This window comes from Hydra viridissima, unplaced genomic scaffold (assembly GCF_058129835.1).
Source record: "Hydra viridissima isolate aposymbiotic clone 2 unplaced genomic scaffold, HvirCarnegie_v1 scaffold_5, whole genome shotgun sequence".
NCBI lineage: Eukaryota > Metazoa > Cnidaria > Hydrozoa > Anthoathecata > Hydridae > Hydra > Hydra viridissima.
The window spans coordinates 12,108,948-12,128,923 of NW_028324304.1; the positions used below are offsets into that span (position 1 = coordinate 12,108,948).

Consider the following 19,976-nt stretch of genomic DNA (forward strand, 5'->3'; position numbering starts at 1 on the left):
CACATACCTATAATTAGTCGAATGGTCTAAGTGAATTTATTTTTATGATGACACCATTGTTGTCTTTGTACTAGACATTTTAGCTCTATTTTAACTGCTATTAAAAGTTAAAATACAGCTAAAATGTATATGTGCGTGTATAGTAGTATGTTTATGTGTGTATTTCTGTATTTCTGTATTTCTGTATGTATTTCTGTATTTCTGTATGTATGTATGTATGTATGTATGTATGTATGTATGTATGTATGTATGTATGTATATATATATATATATATATATATATATATATATATATGTATATATATATATATATATATATATATATATATATATATATATATATATATATATATGTATATATATATATATATATATATATACATATATACAGGGTGTCTGCCAGATCAGGGGAAATCAGGGAAAAATCAGGGAAATCAGATATCTGCAAAAAATCTAGGAAATTAGGTTGAATTTTAGAAAAATCAGGGAGAAATCAGGGAAAATAACTCTTCATCAAACTTACATAACTTAAATAAGTTGTATATAGTACATGTAATATAAAAGTTTATTTGGCAAATAGTTTTATAAACTTTTCTTGCATCAAGCGAATCTTGAATCTTCACATGCAAAAATGTAAACAATAATACAACCCATTTTGAATGTATCAATACTTGATACATTTAATATGGGTTGTATTATTGCTTACATTAAATGTATCAATACTTGATACATTTATTGTGGGTTGTATTATTGTTTACATTTTTGCAGTTGAAGAGCATTTTTCTAAACGACTCTGGTCAATTTTTGTGAAATTGAATTTGGGTAACTTTAAATTAAATCAAGGAAAACAGGTAGAAGATCAGGAAAATATGAGGAAAAAGTCAGGGAAATCCACCTTAAAATATTGGCAGACGTCCTGTATATATAACATGCATGCGTAAAAGTTGTTATATTCTAATATATATGTTATAGTAAAATAATTTATATGTATTTTGTATATATTGCATAAATATATGCCATATATACAATATTGACATAATATATGCAGTATATAAATAAATGGTATATGCAATTGCATATACAATATGGCATATACATTTCATGTTAAGCATATATGATGTGTGTATATATATGCATATTCATATAATGCATATAATTATAGCATTTTATTAAAAGGGACATCAACTTCTAAAAACTATGAGAAAACTATTCAAAATTTTGGGGATCAGGAAAGTAAGGTTTTGGATAAACTATTTGTTTGTTGTTTTTTTTTGTTTTACTACTTGTTATACATTGTATATGTGGTACGCATATATACATTGATTATGATGTTGACATGTATTGACAAAAGAAAACTATTTATATTTTTTGTAAAAAAAAAAATTGTGTTTTAATGTCATAAATGGATGAAGGCTTTAAAAAAATACATATTTCATGTTACAAAAATACACATTATTACTTTGTTATGCAGATAAAGGTTTTAAATAAAGCTCTTTCCTGTGACCTTAATAACACAACACAAAAATGTGCTAGAATACCATTTTTACAGCAATCAATTTACCTAAAGGGATAAATAACATGAATATTTAAAACTTTAACTCCAAATATTTGAGTTCCATAACACCTTCATCCATGTATGTCTTCAATTTAATAACTAGATTGTGTTTTTGAAACCAGTTTTCCAATAAGATTCAAATGCAATGAAATATTTAATAATTTAAGTATGTTTATAGAGATGTTAGCAGCTTTGGAGTTAAGATTAACAGAACTGGAGCAAAAAAATACGTTTTTAGAAATTGAAAGTTTTTTGGATAATGAAGACATTGTTGTTCCCCCTGGCCTTCCAATTGAAAGTAAGGAAGATTTGGAGAGGATTAACCTTATGCTACAGATGAAACCTGAGCTGGCTCTCTATGTAATTTGAAATTATTTTCTATATTATAATGTTTGTAGCAGTCTACAGGTTGAGTTTAAACTAGTAATTATTATTTTATAAGATCAAAGATAAGTTTTTTTATAAGTCTTATGATTGTAATTTATCAAAGGTATTTAATAATACCTTAGTTATATTATACCGCATTACATTTTCATTTACCTTTGAAAAAATAATTTAAATAAAAAAAGTTGTAATATGTAGCATTATTTGCTTTTAGTTAGAATATCTGCGTTCTATTGGCGGTAAAGTTGAACGTCCAGAATACATATGACGTGTGTTGGGTGCCATGTTTTCTAAAAATTTTAGCATTTTATGTAATCTAAATGGATCTTCAAGTAAGATGGTAGCTACTGGAATGGGCAAGATTAAGTTGCAATGTTATCATTTTGTGTTAAAGTGCTTACTATGTAAGTATTATTAGTTATGTAAATTTTTAGTCTATTAAAGTCAACTGTATTATTATATTTACAAAAATATGTTTACAACACTAAGAAAGAATATAATATGTTAGTACTTATGACAATTACCAGTGTTGTCATTAGTTGTAAATTTGTAAGATATTATGTTCTCCCTTGGTGACTTGAACTTATTAATGTCGTATTTTATTCTTAACTAGAGATGTTAATTGCCAATGTAAACTATGATTTATTAGTATTCAACTATATGATTCTTAAAGAGCATATAGAAGTTTTTCTTGAACCTATAAGCTAATTGCTCTCGGTTATCATATGCACATATTTTTAAAACTGCCAACCAGTTAATGTAATTCTTGATTTGCAAAGTATATGTATAAGAACTTAAAAATAACTTAAAAATAATTTATATTTAAACAAAAAGTAAATTGAGTTTTTAAATTTATTTTCATTTTATTCTTTTAGCAGCAGTAAGAATTCAGTATCTTAATTCCAAGGATAAATATATTTACCCAATTGTTTCAAGATGGTTTCAGGGCGCAATTGATCAAGGAGATGGGCAAATAAATAGATAGACGAAAACCAAGGTTATAAAAAATCAGTTGCAGTTAATCAATGAAAAGAATATTTAGTTATTATTTTCTTTTGCAAATTTATAAAAGTTTATTTATCTTAATTTTATTTATAATTCTAATTTTTCTTAATTATTATTGATAATTATCTAATAAATCGCCACGTTTTTAAATACTTGTGTTTTAAAATATTGTTTTTAATTAAAGCTGCCAATATTAATTTCAAACCTTTAATAATATTAACTACAATAATAGAATATTTTTAGTTTTTTTTTTGTAAATATATTTTTTTAATGATCTGGAAATAAAAGTGTAATGATAAAAAATTTGTTCATTTTGTGTATTCAACTAAGTTATCTATAAATATAATACAATATTTTGTGTGGACAGTTGTACTGTTTGACTGGTAAAATCTGATATACAAACAATCATTATTAAATAGAAAATTAAATATTAAAAAGCAAAGTTATACTTTGTTATTAAGCAATATTCAAAACATGATTTATAACTTTTGCACTTTCAATTTAAGCGCAAAAGCGAATTTAAAAAATCGCGAAAAAAAATCATATAGTTGGGCCGGTAATGGTACCAACTGTTAGCCAACTGTTTTATTATTGTTGGGCCGTTAATGGCAACCAATTATTTAAAAACAGTTGGCTAAGTGTTGGTAAAAGCGTTACGTTTTTTTCACGGTACCAACTAAATAGCCGACTGTTGGCCCAACTGTAGCTAATAGTTGGTTATTAGGATCGGGCCAACTACTTACCAACTGTTCGATGTTTACTGGGAATGCTTCTATAACATTCATTTTCCTCACTAATCCCAATAACATTGCCACCAGAATATTCAGCACATTGTTGCAAATACATTTCATCAAAAACTATTATAAGATCTTTCGATAACCTCCCATTTTCATGTAACAACTTTAAAACTTTCATATAATCTATTTCACCTGATTTAAGCATGCCTAACAGTAATATAGATGGAGTGGGAATTCCTTCAGCAGTAAATGTTTGCAATGATGTATGCCGCAGCATCAATGGAAATTGAAGAACATTTGAAGAATAATTTTTTTTTTTTTATTTGGTGACTTTTGAGTTCTTCAAGAATAGAAGACAACTTTTCTTTTTCTGTGCTAAAATGTGAATTGAGGTTTTCCTGCATACTCCTTCTTTTTAACATACATTGGTGGGTTACTCTGAACCATGACTATAAGGAAACTGGAAGATTTTCATAAAAAAGTTGGACATGTAAGTTTTTGTTGATACAAATAGACTCAGCAACTTCGAATACGTGTAATTCATTTTAATAACTTTATGGAACACAACACAATCATCAAATTTTGAAAATAAATACCCTCCTGGTGAATCAGTAGCTGAAAGGGAATTAACATCTTTAATAATATCATTTGATAAAAATCTCTGATATTCATCTTCTTGAAATATTCTTTTAGTTGGTGATCTTCTTGGTCCAGATATAACTGAAAGAGAAGCAGTTGCTATGCTAGCTGGGTATATTGTAGGGACAGGCTTTAGGTTATACAGCAAACGAAATCGTTTTTCTGATACTCCTTTATGTACTAATTTTTTCTCAAAGTGTTTTAAACAGATCACAGATGATTTTGTGACAGTCCAGAAATTTTTATTTACAAATCTAATCCATAACTTTCTTAAATCGTCATCTTTTGGAAAACTGAAAACTGAAACTACTTTACCAACTAGATAATTGGAGGTACAACCAACAACACAGCATTTGCTAACCATAACTACTATCTATTAATAAAAAGAAGCTACAATCAAGTAGGGGAGAACTTGCACCCTTGATCGGTATGCACCTTTGATCCTACAGCGTTATCTCTATACTTACATAACTTATTAAAAATTGCTGATAGCCATCGTGTTATAAATACTGAATCTACAAATTTTATTGTATTTTGGTAAGAAAATAGGCCATTGTTGAAGTTGTTTTTAAAAAGTTTTATTTTGGCGGCAAAAATTTTTTTTACTTTTACAAGGAACCTCACATCTTTAACATTTGCTTGTGTTTAGTAATTTTCTTTATACCATTTTGTAACTAAAGTATTCACCTCTTATATGGTGGTTTTTGTTATGTTGTAAAACCATCTAATATGACAAATAAAGAAGTTTTTGTGAAAATGGAGTGGGTTAGCACCCTTGATCCTAATACGTTTATGCACCTTTGATCCTATGATTAAAAGTGCATACACAGAGAAAGAAAATAACAAAATGTAAAAACTATAGTAACATGAACATTTCTGTACAATATGTCATATTGTATTTGGGTGATTCCGTGTGAAAACATCCAGGGCATGCAACCCTAAGTCTCAGATTTTGCTGATTTTTAAACCACTTACAGATTTTAGTAAATTATGAACATTCTGAAAATTTTATCATCTAATTTCAATCGGTTCCTAAGATATAGCTATTTAAAGTTTGCCTCCAACCAACAAAAAACCGTCATTTTTAAAAATGGTTTTGGTCCTAGCTTCTGTTATGTGTGTTGGAAAGCTGAAAATTTGTACCCTTACATATTTTGGGCCCACGAATCCAATGAAACAACTTAAAATATTTAAAAATGAACATAACACTTAAAATTTAAATGTTTACCACAATTTTACTGGGGCGAGTCGAACCACAAAAATGCCGATGTAGCTGGATTTTTTTTTTTTTTTTAATTTTTCATTAGAATTTGTCCTGAATAGTTAAGTTATAGTTATAACAAAGAATTGGAGAGTGGTCTTTTCTAAAACAGAAATAAAAACATGATCAAATCTACTTAAATTTAGTGCTTAAAGTTAGGTATTTTGATAAATTAAACAAGAAAAAAAGGGTGTAATTTGACAGTTTTGTAACTGAAACTGTTTTGGCAACATCAAACTGTTCTTTAAGTTGTTGTTGACTAGCTGTTTCTGTTTTCTTTGTAATTTTATAGAATCTGATCCTAAAAATTATTATTTCAAAGGGGGAGATTATATAAATGCAGATGTATATCGCAAATTTTGTTGTTTTTTTTCAGATGTTGTATTAAATAGTTTAGTTGGAGTTACAAAGAATCAGATTGCAGACTTAAAACAGAAATAAAAACATCTTCAAATATACTTAAATTTATTACTTATAAAACATTAGTTTCATATTTATCAAACATTAGTTTCATATTTATCAAACATTAGTTTCATATTTATCAAATGTTTTAATACAATAATGTTATTACAATGCAACCTGTGATGATTCCCAGCAAGCACACAACGTTGAAACAACGTTGATCAACGTTGATCAACGTTATTTCAAAGTTGTTTCAACGTTGTGTGCTTGCTGGGTTGAATTGTATCTAATCCAAGACCAATGACCATATATGATATAGCTGCAGTTACAAGTAAAGCTTATGCACAAGCCTTTACTCCATTTCTGCAGGATTAACTGTGGCAGGAATTGAACCCTTTAATTCTAACATATTTTCTGATAATGAGTTTTTGGTTTTATCTTTGGCAAACCGTCCAGACCCAGTCACTGCTAATTCATTTCAAGATGTTGTTGATTCAGTTTCTGCTAATTTTCATGTCCCAGCCTTTAATCATTCAATATCAAGTCTGCCATCAGTCTCACCTTCTAGTTTATTGCCTACTCAGTTTTTTAAAAATAACTGACCCTGGGAGTCAATTGTCCAGTGTTACTATTAATATTGCTTATAAAGCAAGTTTAGAAAAAATCAAGCCATTTCCAAAAGCTGGAACAAGAAAGTATTCTAAAAGACATAAGCGTCACCGCACCCTAATACTCACTGATACTCCTGTTCGAAATGAACTAAATAGACTTCAGGAAATGAAAAAAAAATGTCAGTCTAAAAAGACAAAAAATCAGAAAGCTTTATGCCAAAAAAAAATCTTCATGACAAGAAAAAGAAAACTTGATTTCGAAAATTATAAAAGAAAAAATGATAGTATTTTGAACAGCTATAACAGTGACAGTGATATATTAGAAGCACAGCATTTTAATGAATTGTCTTGTAGATTTACACAAGGATATTGTAAAGAAGTAATTTCTTACTTTAACAACTGAGGAAACATAGAGCCTCAGTAAAAAGAATACATTTTTTATCATTGATTTTTCTTTTTTCGTTGAATTAATTTTTTTTCTTTCATTGATTTTGCTTAAAGTTGTAATAAAATTTATAAAAAGTAAAATGGTTTTTAATATAGACATTGTTTGAATGACTTAAAAACAATTTTTACACATTCACGGTATAAATTTGGATTCGGATTAAGTATACAAAAATAGGATCAAGGGTGCATATATGTAGGATCAAGGGAGCATACTAGTATGCACCCTTGATCACAATTGAGTGTTATTAATTTTTATTATTTTTATATTTTGGTCAGTAAATGATCATTAAATTATGATAAAACATAAAGTTTGCTATCATTTACTGTTAATTTAGAGGTTAAAGTGAAAACATATATTCAGTAAATTGATAGATTTTTAGAATCATGGATGCATAGTCTCCCCTATATGAAGTTTAGTTGAGGTTACGATTGAAACGCTGAAGTTTTAATCCTATGCCGGATTTACTTATTTAAAATTTATAGCGCAATAATTGAAATATGTTAAGAAAGTTTGTCCATTCAACGGAAATACTTTTTTTAAACTGGGGCCAAGGGCCAATGCTATAAACATAAAAAACGAAGTTTTTTCCGTAAAACACGAAGTTTTTACCGTAAAAAGCGAAGAAAAAAAAAATCAATTGCTATAAACATTCAAAAAATTCCGTTTTTAAGATAAAAACTTCGCTATTAAATCCAATGCTATAAACGAACAAGGGAATCGCCTTTTCAGATAAAAAATGCGTTTTTTCGAAAAAAAAGTTCAGATAGATTTTTGGGGCCAATGCCATAAACAATTCGAAGTTTTTTTCAAGAAAAAAAATCTTTCGTAAAAACGAAACTTTTCACGTACGAAAAAAAGTTCGTAATTTCGAAGAATTTATCGCTGTATTTTTTTCGGCCATTGCTATAAAGCATAAAACGCATACGTCACTAAAAGTCACGAACTTTTTTTATCCGTAATATATAGTAGTAATATAATAGTAATTTTTATTGTAAATTTTATTTAGTAGGCCTACTTAATAAATTTTATTAGTCATTAAGTATGCTGTGCTGTCCATTCTATTTATATGAATATTTTTACATTCTAGTATTTGGTGTTTAAAAAAATTGTGTAAAATTAAAGTAAGAACATGGATTTAATTTTTTCGGATGAAGACTTACATTTCGAAGTTGAAGAAAATGAGCTTCGCCACCGATTGCCTCGAGAGGTTGGTGTTTAAAACATTACTTAAAATTACTATATATATATATATATTTTAATGATTTTTTATCGAACAAAATCAGAAATCATACTAAATAGGCGCAGAAATTATATTTTTGTTTTGTTTTTCAATATCATTTTAGTTAAATGGTCGCTTTTTTAACGAAGATGTTTCTGACAACGTTTTTCGAGAGCAGTATCGAGTCCCAAAAGCTGTATTAGATTTTTTAGAAACTAGGCTTAAATATGATTTGCAACATTACACTAAGCGCAAATAAAAGCATTTCAGTACTTCTACAGATAATGGTATTTCTTCATTTTATTGGCACAAATGTTTTTTTTCATGTTCTCAGAGACTGTCATGGAATCTCTACCAACACAATTTATCGTATTATACAGTGTAGGAGAAGCTATTTTCAATGTTAGTGTATTAAGTTAATAAAACTATTGGAAGTATATATATATTTACATATATATATATATATATATATATATATATATATATATATATATATATATATATATATATATATAAATTGATAAATATATATATATATATATATATATATATATATATATATTTACATATATATAAAATTGATATATACTATACATTACATCATGTTATCATTGTTAATTTTATATACTGTAATATATCTCTGCTGTTTTTGAATAGAATGATTAAATTGCCATTATTATTACCCTTGTTATATATCATTAGCACTGTTAGTAGTTCACTTTACATTAGTTTATAACTATTTGTATATAAACTTGAATGTAAAATCTTTATTTAGAAATATGATTGATTGATTACATACTTATATTATGTTAATATATACTATATATTACATACTTATACTATAACATTTGTAAATATATATATATATATATATATATATATATATATATATATATATATATATATATATATATATATATATACATATATACATACATATAAAATATAATGTAGCAATACATAATTTTATTTAAATACAGCTTTTGGGACTCGATACTGCTCTCGAAAAACGTTGTCAGAAACATCTTCGTTAAAAAAGCGACCATTTAACTAAAATGATATTGAAAAACAAAACAAAAATATAATTTCTGCGCCTATTTAGTATGATTTCTGATTTTGTTCGATAAAAAATCATTAAAATATATATATATATATAGTAATTTTAAGTAATGTTTTAAACACCAACCTCTCGAGGCAATCGGTGGCGAAGCTCATTTTCTTCAACTTCGAAATGTAAGTCTTCATCCGAAAAAATTAAATCCATGTTCCTACTTTAATTTTACACAATTTTTTTAAACACCAAATACTAGAATGTAAAAATATTCATATAAATAGAATGGACAGCACAGCATACTTAATGACTAATAAAATTTATTAAGTAGGCCTACTAAATAAAATTTACAATAAAAATTACTATTATATTACTACTATATATTACGGATAAAAAAAGTTCGTGACTTTTAGTGACGTATGCGTTTTATGCTTTATAGCAATGGCCGAAAAAAATACAGCGATAAATTCTTCGAAATTACGAACTTTTTTTCGTACGTGAAAAGTTTCGTTTTTACGAAAGATTTTTTTTCTCGAAAAAAACTTCGAATTGTTTATAGCCTTGGCCCCTGGCCTATTTTTTTTCGATTTAAACAGGAAAGAAGGCCGTGTATTTAAGTAGGCCATGTTTCACTTATATTTTTTCTATCAGCAAGTTTTATAGATTTTACACCACTGTTAAGCTTTCTCAATTTGTTCTAAGTCACTTTTGTACATGTCCTATAATTTCCAATTATTTTAAAGCTCGGTTTACACTATATCAGAGCTTAAGTTTCTGCTTTCTTAAGAAAGTTTTTATTATAAATTTTGGTTAACAATTTTGGCCCAAACAACCAAAAGCATTGTTGCTAAGGGAAAAATTTTATGCATAATAAGTAAATTTAAAAATATTTTATGCAAATAACTAAATTTAAAAAAGTTTTATGCAAATCACTAAGTTTTAAAAAAATTTAATTAAAAAATCTGCAAAAATATATATTTTCTGAAAGAGAAATTTGATTTTTTAATATTTTTTTACTAGACAATCACCTTAAAAGATTCTGTCGTAAATTGATTGTTGATGGTAGCTGATGATTACTGGTTTAAATGTACGTCACACCAAGAAGCATAACGGTAAGAAAAAAATTATATCAAATAATAAATTTATTTGATTTAAATTTGCTTAAGATAGCAAACTTTTAATTGTACACAAAGAAAAAAGGTTTGGAAGAATTGTCTTTTCCGGAACGAAACTTCAAAACAACTGACATTTTTTGCAATTAAGTCATTTAAATAACATTATTGTTTGAAAAATTTAAAAAATCTTTTGGGATATATATTCATTAAAGTTTATAATTAGTTACAATGACCTTCTGTCAATAGTAGTGTCTTATCAAAAACAGGTTTAATTTAATAAAAAAACTTAAAGCCGAGAAGTGTTACACAGCCTCAATTTTTTGTTGTTACTACCATAGAAGTCAAAATATAAGTTTTAATGTACACCTAACTTTTAAAAACACAATGCTTTTTGTTTTGTTATCTGCAAAACTAAGAACAATGCAGTTTTAAAACCTAATCGCTTGATAGTTCTATGTCATACATATTACTATTTACTATTGTTTTGCAGAAAAAAAGATGTAGTACCATAATGTATTGACTATAAATTTTAAACTGATGTATTATCGGAAAAAAAAGTGTCATCGGAATGATTACAACGTAATATCGTTATTAAAATTTTAACCGGTATTGTAGTTAGTTTAAATCTCGGTATATTCCGGAACTCTCGTCATTCCGATGATTTCTTTTTTCCGATATCATATCGGAATTATAACGATATGGAAATGAAACGATACGCAGACCCTTAGTGCTAAAACGTAACGTGAACGCTCTAATATTGAGCTTGTGATTTTTCTACTGACGGCGCACCGTTTGACGGCGCTCTACCGTAAAGTAATACTTTACTTCCACTATATTCTTTCTCAATCAAACAAGAAAGAGTAGTGTTCTCTGACAGAGCTAAGGCTTACAAATCGAGTAATATCCTTGTATTTTAAGCAACCTACTCTATAAGAATGGCCGTTTCTCAGTCTTCTGAACTTGCTTGTGTTTATAGTGCTTTAATTTTGCACGATGACGATGTAACAATTACAGTAAGTTTATGAAGAATTTCAATGTTTCATGGTTAAATGAATTTAATAAAATTAATGTTTTAATTCAAGTAGTCTAATCAAAGATTTTATTTTTTATTCTAGTACATTAAGTCTATATTATATCATAATATGATTGCATTTTTATTCGATAATAAATTTTGTATAACTATTTAAAATTGCTTTTCTATAAAGGTTATTGTTATTTTAATTTGCAGAGTGAGAAGATAGCCAAGCTTGTTGCTGCAGCCAATGTCACAATAGAACCTTTTTGGCCAACTCTTTTTGCAAAAGCTCTTGAAGGACGTAATATTGGTGATCTGATATGTAACGTTGGTTCAGCTCCTGCGGCTGCACCTGTTACAGCCACTCCTGCTGCTGCCGCTGCTGCTGGTAAGATGGTTTTTTTAAGCCTTTAATTCTTAAATTTAATGTATAATGTTTTTATCTGGTGTTTAAGATTAAATTCAGATTTTAAGAATAAATTCAGATTTTAAGATTAAATCAGTTGAGATATTTTTATAGCAGTTAGTTTTTAAAGCCCTCAACCTGAAAAGGTTTCTAAAACATTGACCTTTTACTCTGGGTGTTGCTATTTGGCAACATTGTCATCTATAATAGTTGTCCACAGGAAAGGCCCCTTTTTTATAGTTGTCATCATATGATATCAAAACTAAACATGTAAGTGAATCTTAAATTACTAAAATTATTTACAAAATAATAAAATTTCCTGATTAATTATGTTAAAGGAATCAATAGTTTAAATAAGATGTCATTTTTTAACAGGTACTGTTTTGGGATGGTTTTGCTAAATGACAATCATAAAAAGCTATCAATGGCTCAAAAAACTTATTGTATTTATCAAACAATAAACCTAAAGCTAAAAACTAAAACTAAATATTTATCTAAACTCTTTGTGGGGGATTTCTATGCAAGATTAGAATACTGATTAAGCATAGTGAATTTTTATTACCACCTTCATAAGTGAAATTTTTTTTTTAAGCTCCTGCAGCAGCTGGTAAACCTGCTGCTGTAAAAGAAGAAAAAAAGAAGGAAGAATCTGAAGCATCTGATGATGATATGGGATTTGGTACGAGTTTTTTTTATTTAAACTTTATTTTGATTTTTTTTTAGTATCGTTCTTTATTGGATTTAGGTTTTCATCATCAAGCAGGTATTTGTCATATTATTGACTCATATCGTTCATATTGATGGAATATTAATACATATCTATCATCTGCTTTAGCTTTTTGTCCTTAAGTAGATTTATATATGGCACAGTTCTTATACCTTTTTTTTTTTATCTGTAAAGTTTTATTATCAGATCTCTTTCATTTTAATTAAATCATTGTTTTTTTTTTTTTTTTTTTAGGTCTTTTCGATTAGAGTATTTATACAGAAATACACAATCAGTGTAAATATTCTTCAGTGATTTTTTTTTCTGTTTTAAAATCCCCTAATTAAATAATAGTGTAACTCATCACTTAAGTTACCTAGACTTTTTAGGAAACTTCATAGGAATGACTGTGCCCACTTTTTTTTAAATACTAGACTTAAAATCCTGTTTATTCTTCAATGAGGCACATAGTTGGTGAATAAACAAGGTCTTGAGTCTAGTATTTAAAGTGGGCACAGTCATTTTTTATATTATCATCCTCTATCATACATTTAAAAGATCTGCTATAAAGAATTTTAAAAAATCAATATTGAATTGCAAATACCTGCAGATGATTTAAGGTTGTGGTGTGGGACCTGATACTCTAAACCATAATAGTTCACTGAAGTTTTTCCCTCCTAATATTGAGTGCCCGTTCAGAAAATCTCTGACAAGCGTTTTTTTATGTGATTTTCTTTAAATTGATAACTTTTAACATAAATCATTAACTATGTCTAACAATAAATGAACTCCATTTCTAAAGGATATCTAGGAGTGGCTCTATGATGCATACTAAGGTGCCACAATTGTGCACAAAGAATAGGAGTTTGTGTACTCAGGGCCACCGCACTATTTGAAAACTAAGAGTCTGTTATGCTTCTCAGTATGGTGACTCATACAACTTTTTATTATCCTACTGTTATCTTGGGGAGTGCTGCCACGTCAAGTAAATGTTTTGCAATCCTAGGTTCTATAGGTTTTTTTGTATATAATATTGTTTGTTAATTACGCTCTAAATGCGATATTCAATAAGTTTCTTCTCAATGCGGGTTTTTTACTTGATGAACAAAAAATGAAGTAGAGGCCAATTAATACTTCAAGCTCCTGGACTGAAATTAAACAGGTACGTATGTGTGTATGTAGGCGCTACTCGACTTTCTCCCTCCTCCCCACCCCTTACTCTATGATTGATTCTGATAGAGAATCAATAAAGAGAAATACTGTTACAATGGAAACGCCTGAACCATATGTATTTACTGTACCTTGTGCACCAAAGCCTAGCTTACGAGTAGGATGAAACTTAAAGAACTGATAATCTTCAGGGAAAAGAATTGGAAGAACTTCAAAAAAAAACTTGGAAAAATTTTTGCATCTAATTCCTCTACTGCACCCAGGTCTACTTTATATGGTCCAAATTTTTCATTGCCTACTTTTTGCAATTTGAGATTAACAGACAGAACATGGGCTGAATTTAAAAAAAGTGTTTGTTCAAAATCATCATCATGTTCCTTCAGGTTTAACCAAGTTAAAAGAATACAAAGAATTGAGACATATCCAGAGCAGGTAGAATGTTCAGAAACTGAAGTAAAATGTTGTTTCTTCAATATGATCAAACATTCAGTTTCTAGAGTGCATGAGTATCTGTTGGAGGATGAAGATAGTTCTATTAAAGTTTTAGTTCAGGAGGAATGTAATAACATACATGTTATCATATTCCTCCTGTACTAAAACTTGACCAATCTGAGTTTCAGAATGCAGCAACTATGAAGAGAGGTGTGGATGATTCCTCTGTGTATAATGCAGTATTTTAATTTTGGAGATTTGAAATGGAAAAAAGATAATATGGAAAAATTGTAATCCAAATAGTCCAGATGCAACCCATCATCTTATGTTTTGTTTTGCTAAAAAGACTGCTAATTTTATTCAAGAGAAGTTTGAAAAAATTAAATTTTGTTAAAAGTGGTGTCATAAAGTGTAAAATTAACATTCTCTAAATGTTAATTTTACACTTTATGACACCACTTTAGTTATAAATTCAAGTGTGTCAACTGTACCACAATGAATGATGGTAAATGTACCTCAGTAAGTGTAAGCCAAGTGTACCACAATGAATGATAGTAAAACACTTAATGCTGTAGCATTAAAAATGCTTTAAAGATATAGCGTCTCAGTGCTGTATTTCCAGCAAAACTCCTAGCAGTGAAACAAGGAAGAAAAATTCCAGTGAAAAACAGCTAAGAATTTGTTGAAAACAAAAAAAAAAATTCCAGCACCCATTCAAAATATAATTAAAAATAAGGGTCTCTTGTCAGGAAGGGAAGTGGTACATCCAATACTGGCAATTTTGCACGAAATTTCTTTAATAATCCAGCTGTAACTGGAAGAATTCTAAATTTGAATACCAATATGATCAAACTAATTAGGGACCTACTCATTGATATGAGCAGTACAACCATAAGACTGAATAAAAATTTTCAAGCAGAAATCATAACGTCTGTTTGATCTTATTTCTAATGATTAATTTTTAAAAGCCATTCCAATGTCACAGTCTGTGCATAGAATGGTGGTTTATGGTGTTTCTCTTATTAAATATTTTAAATATCAAATAGGTTCTTTGTCTGAGAGTGCCATTGAAGCCAGGAACAAAGCCAACAAAACTGCATGAGTAGGTCATGCATGTTTAACTTCTTTTGCCAAAAATACTAGGGATACAGCTAATTACCCAGCAAACATGTCAGCGTTGAATCAACGTTGAAAACCGGTCGCAAAAGATGTTGCGGAAACGTTGACAAAGTAATCGATTTTGCAAAGATATGTGACGTTGTTAAAGACACGTTGATTAAACGTTGTTGCGTAACGTTGAAAAAACGTTACTAAAAGACGTTACAAAAATGTCGCAACTAAACGTTGAAAAAATGTTACTAAAAAAGCGTTGCATAAACGTCGCAACATAACGTTGAAAAAACGTTACTAAAAAAGCGTTGCTTAAGCGTTGTTAAAGCAGTCGATTTTGCAAGGATTTGTAACGTTGATAGTAAAACGTCGATTTAACGTTACTAAAAGACGTCGAATCAAGGTTGAAATATAACGTTGAAACAATGCTTATATATGTATATACATACATATATATATATATATATATATATATATATATATATATATATATATATATATATATATATATATATATATATATATATATATATATATATATATATATATATATATATATATATCTTGAATTGGCAAATAAAACAAAATTGTTTGTTGAACTCTACACTTGCAATATTTCCAAAATCGATTTTTAAATACCACAGTAATACAGAATGATAAATATAAAAAAAGCCTAAAATATACAATTCATAGATATATAAAAATATAAATATTTTTTTAAAGATTAATGTGTGTGAGTGTCTGTATATATATTTATACAATATATAAAAACAAAATTTACAGGATATCGTATCGATAGGCCAGGATATCATTGAGATACAGAATCTAAACCAAAAAATAAAACTTTTATAATACAATTTATAATACAATGAAATATTAAATAAATAAACGTGTATTTTAGAAAAAGCGCTTTACACAAGACACAAACAAAATCATAACATATCCTAAAATGTCATTAAAAAACTCTATTCTTCCGATTTCTGCTTTCTACAAAAATTTATTGGTGAATGTTTCAGAACTGATTTTACAGCTTCATAAATCCCTGCTTCATCTGGGTATCTTTTTAAGACACTCTTTAAAATATAAAATTCAAACTTCTTGCTTAAATGCTATTAGTAAAAATCTGCATACTTAAAAAGTTTAAACAAAACATATTACCAACTAAAATACGATACAATTTTGTCTTTGAAAAAGCAAACTTTTGTTTGGTTTTGTTTCTTGGAATTGGTTTGCCCCTTCATGTTTAACAAACAGCGCAACTCAATCATTAACAGCCTAAAAAGTTAGTAATTATTTGAATCAATATTTACAATATTGTACAATACAACATTCATGCTACAGGAAAGAAAGCATATAATGATATGCTTAAAAAAGCGTATAATTATATTTAATATAATAAATATATTTCGCAAACACTTTTTAAATTATCCATTAAAAACCATTGCCATTTTGGCTTGAAAAGCTGTAGAAAATTGACCTACCGCTCAATAACACGTTTTATACTATCTTTTAAGTTAACTCCACCAATTTTCGCTATTTGCGATACCTGCTTTCAAAAAAATCTTTAATCAATGTTTAAATAATTATATAATTAGAGGCAATCTTTTATAAAATCCCTTATATTTTTAAACAAATTAAAAAACATTGAAAGTTGAAAAAACAAAAAGTAGTTATGTAAAGAATGACAAATTATAATAAATAAAATAAAATTATATTGTTTAATCAACTTTTCAGTTAATAATATAAATAAATTTACCATGACAACATAAAGAAAAATTCAAAAAATTCAAACTAGAAATAGCAACAGGGCAACTTACCCATTTAGAAAAAATGACACTGTCATTTAACGTAGTATCTAGCTCAATAAGTTGTTCTATTGAACTCAATGCATTTATTTGCAGATCTTTGGATACCAATGAAGAAACATTTTGAAGATCCTTTACCATATTTTTAATTTCTAAAAGTTGTTTAAAAACCTTTTTCTAAAATTTTTTTAAAAAAAAAGCAATTTATTAAGCATCTATATACATTTTTTTTTTTAAATACATACAGTTCTTTTTTTTTATTTTTATTCTTTATCATATAAAAAAAAAGAAAAGACAAATTCAAAAAGAAACCAATTATTCACAAACATAATTACTCACATTCTTCTTCAGATTCCTCTGTAATTGTGAAGTTAACTCCTTCACATACTTCTTTATCTATTAGTAATTATTTAGTAAAATAAATATAAACAATGAATATAAAAACTAAAATGTAGAATAAGTGTAAACAGAGGCAATAATAATAAAATAAACAGATTCAAAATATTACTTATCCCAAATTAGAAAGAAAAAAGTTTATTTGTTATTGTACTTCACTATTAATATAAAACGTTAATAATAGTTTTTTTTATTCATAATAAACAATTAAAATAGCAATGAATACAGTAAAATTTAATGACCTCCAGTTACTTTAATTCTTTTAACTCTGAGCTTGTTCCAGGAATCATCAATTGGAAACTTATTATAGGCAGCTTTCATTGCATGAACACCAGTTGGCCAAAATAACCATCTTTTACCCAACAAGATGGAACAACTGCCTCTGTTTCAATCTTATTTTCAAAATAAACAACTAAAGCCCAAGATTATGAAGCCATTATAATAGATTATCTAAATAGATATATATTTTTTTATTTACACACACACACACACACACACACACACACACACACACACACACACACACACACACACACACACACACACACACATATAATTTACATGTATATATACAAATAGCTGTCATGTTTTGAAAATGTTTGAAAAACTTTTCTACCACAGGATGTTTGCCCACTAAAATACCTCCTCCGACCAAAAGTTTTTTAATGATTTATTACTCCAACAACTAATTTAAAAATGTCCAAAGTTTGCTACTGACTGAGCTGAAATTCATTTTGTGTAGATATATTTATATACATTTATGTGAAATTTAAAAAAAAGCATGTATATATTATACAGACAAACAAACACACAATATGTCTCTAAAATTTAGTCTGTTAACTTACCAAATTTAGTCTGACTTATTATATATTATTAGTTTTGATATTACTTTGTACATCTGAACATTATTAAAATAAAGTACTATTTCTAACTAAGAAATAACATTTTTTTAAAAAGTTGAGTATTTTATTAAAATGGTCAACTTAAAATAAAATAAAAATATAGACAAAAATAACCTGAATAAATAGAATTTACCCTGAGATTTATGTATATTATATACAATTTGATATAAAATCTAAAAGTTTTAAATTAGTCGCAATAAAAATAGGTTATAAAATATAGCTTTAAAATACTTTTTATACCATCTGCATGCATTCTATTAAAATTTCCTTGCCTTTCCATTACGGCAAATTATTTTTGTAATGGCTACATCAATGAGACAAAAATTGTCAATGTGCTACTTCCTCAACGTTGCAGAAGCAACGTTTTATTAACGTTGACAAAAAAACACTTTTTTCAACGTTTTTTAATTACCACATTTTCAACGTTGGTATATGTAACGTTGAATAAACGTTGTTTTATAAATAGCTTAAATACGTTGAAAAAGCAGCTAATGTGTAACGTTGATAAACCTTAAACTTTGCGACGTTTTTACAGTGATTATTTGCGTACTTTTATTCAACGTTGAATAAACGCGATTTTTTGAGAAGATAATATACGTTGAAATTTATACGCTTTTTCGACGTTGAAAATGTAACGTTTAAAAAGCGGTTTATTTTTAACGTTGATAAAGCATAAATTTTGAAACGTTTTTAAAGTGGCTTTTTGCGTAAAGTGATTCCACGTTGAATAAACGTTTCGTTTTGAGAAGCTAAATTACGTTACAATTTCAACGCTTATTCAACGTTTCAATTTACCGCGATTTAGTATACAAAAACGGACATTGATTCAACGTTGAAAAGACGTTGTTTTTGTCACTGTAACGCTTTTTCTACGCTGCGACCGGTTTTCAACGTTGATTCAACGCTGACATGTTTGCTGGGTATCTATTTATGACATCTGACATGCACCTATACTGTAAGAAAAACAAAATGCAAGAAGATTCAGCTGATAACATTTCTTAAGGTAAACATTGGAGAAAGCTATGTTTATCTTTAAATTTAGATATTTAATGGTATCGTTTAATTTTGCTAATAATACATTTTTGACAAGGTGTTGGTGTTAGCCAATCTGATATTTCTGAGGTCTTTTCACATAATCAACACAGTATATTTTTTTTATGCTCGCAAAAAAAAAAACTTATTTTCAGAAAAGTTGAAACATAAGAATCCCAAACTTTTATGCTTGAGGAAAAAATGCGTCAATTAGGCTCAAATTGACTCAATTTTGCTATATGTTTTTGTTTTCCTCAAAAATGTGTCTAAATTCCTATTTCTACTTAATGATTGAATATAAATAATGAAAAAATATAAAAAGTTAGAAGTACTTGTTTTAACAATTAGTTTTTAAATTAAAGTTGGAAGTTGTTAAAGAAAATTGTAAAAGATTTAAATGTAAGGCTTAAGTGAATTGCAATATTTTTTGATTTATTTCATGCTGAAGATTGGTAAAGTGTTACAAAACTTATTGATTAAAACTAAATGTTTGATGCAATTCTTGAAGGCTTGTTTTAAATATTAATTGTTGCTCTACATAAGGATTGCTGAGACATGTTTAGAATAAAAAATTT

The 19,976-nt window shown here is 27.7% G+C and overlaps 2 protein-coding genes and 1 long non-coding RNA gene across 9 annotated transcripts; 2 read left to right on the forward strand and 1 right to left on the reverse strand.

The window, feature by feature from the left end:
• Positions 1 to 1,090: 1,090 nt before the first annotated feature.
• Positions 1,091 to 2,951, forward strand: LOC149888731 (uncharacterized). 3 transcript variants are annotated; one of them, XR_016452797.1, is made up of 4 exons: positions 1,091 to 1,233; positions 1,734 to 1,915; positions 2,154 to 2,343; positions 2,815 to 2,951. It is a non-coding gene; the product is annotated as an uncharacterized LOC149888731 (long non-coding RNA). The 3 variants fall into 3 exon arrangements; XR_016452798.1 differs by having other exon boundaries at positions 1,099 to 1,233; positions 1,794 to 1,915; XR_016452796.1 differs by having other exon boundaries at positions 1,092 to 1,915.
• Positions 2,952 to 11,186: 8,235 nt separating this feature from the next.
• Positions 11,187 to 12,858, forward strand: LOC145189319 (large ribosomal subunit protein P1-like). 2 transcript variants are annotated; one of them, XM_080065930.2, is made up of 4 exons: positions 11,187 to 11,440; positions 11,656 to 11,830; positions 12,441 to 12,527; positions 12,810 to 12,858. In XM_080065930.2, the coding sequence occupies exons 1-4, from the start codon at positions 11,363 to 11,365 to the stop codon at positions 12,821 to 12,823; spliced, it is 354 nt and encodes a 117-aa protein (XP_079922056.2). In that variant the 5' UTR covers positions 11,187 to 11,362; the 3' UTR covers positions 12,824 to 12,858. The 2 variants fall into 2 exon arrangements, with proteins under 2 accessions (XP_079922056.2, XP_089944715.1); XM_090088589.1 differs by having other exon boundaries at positions 11,205 to 11,440; positions 12,450 to 12,527.
• Positions 12,859 to 15,978: 3,120 nt separating this feature from the next.
• LOC149888732 (uncharacterized) lies at positions 15,979 to 19,288 on the reverse strand. Of its 4 annotated transcripts, none has more exons than XM_090086662.1 (6): positions 17,710 to 19,288; positions 17,411 to 17,467; positions 17,084 to 17,223; positions 16,748 to 16,812; positions 16,425 to 16,541; positions 15,979 to 16,091 (listed from the first exon to the last, which is right to left on the reverse strand). In XM_090086662.1, coding segments are annotated over exons 3-6 (312 nt in total). In that variant the 5' UTR covers positions 17,213 to 17,223; positions 17,411 to 17,467; positions 17,710 to 19,288; the 3' UTR covers positions 15,979 to 16,090. The 4 variants fall into 4 exon arrangements, 3 of the variants coding, with proteins under 3 accessions (XP_089942788.1, XP_089942787.1, XP_089942786.1); XM_090086660.1 differs by lacking the exon at positions 15,979 to 16,091 and having other exon boundaries at positions 16,115 to 16,541; positions 17,710 to 17,917; positions 18,313 to 19,288; XR_016452284.1 differs by lacking the exon at positions 17,084 to 17,223 and having other exon boundaries at positions 17,710 to 19,273.
• Positions 19,289 to 19,976: the final 688 nt, after the last annotated feature.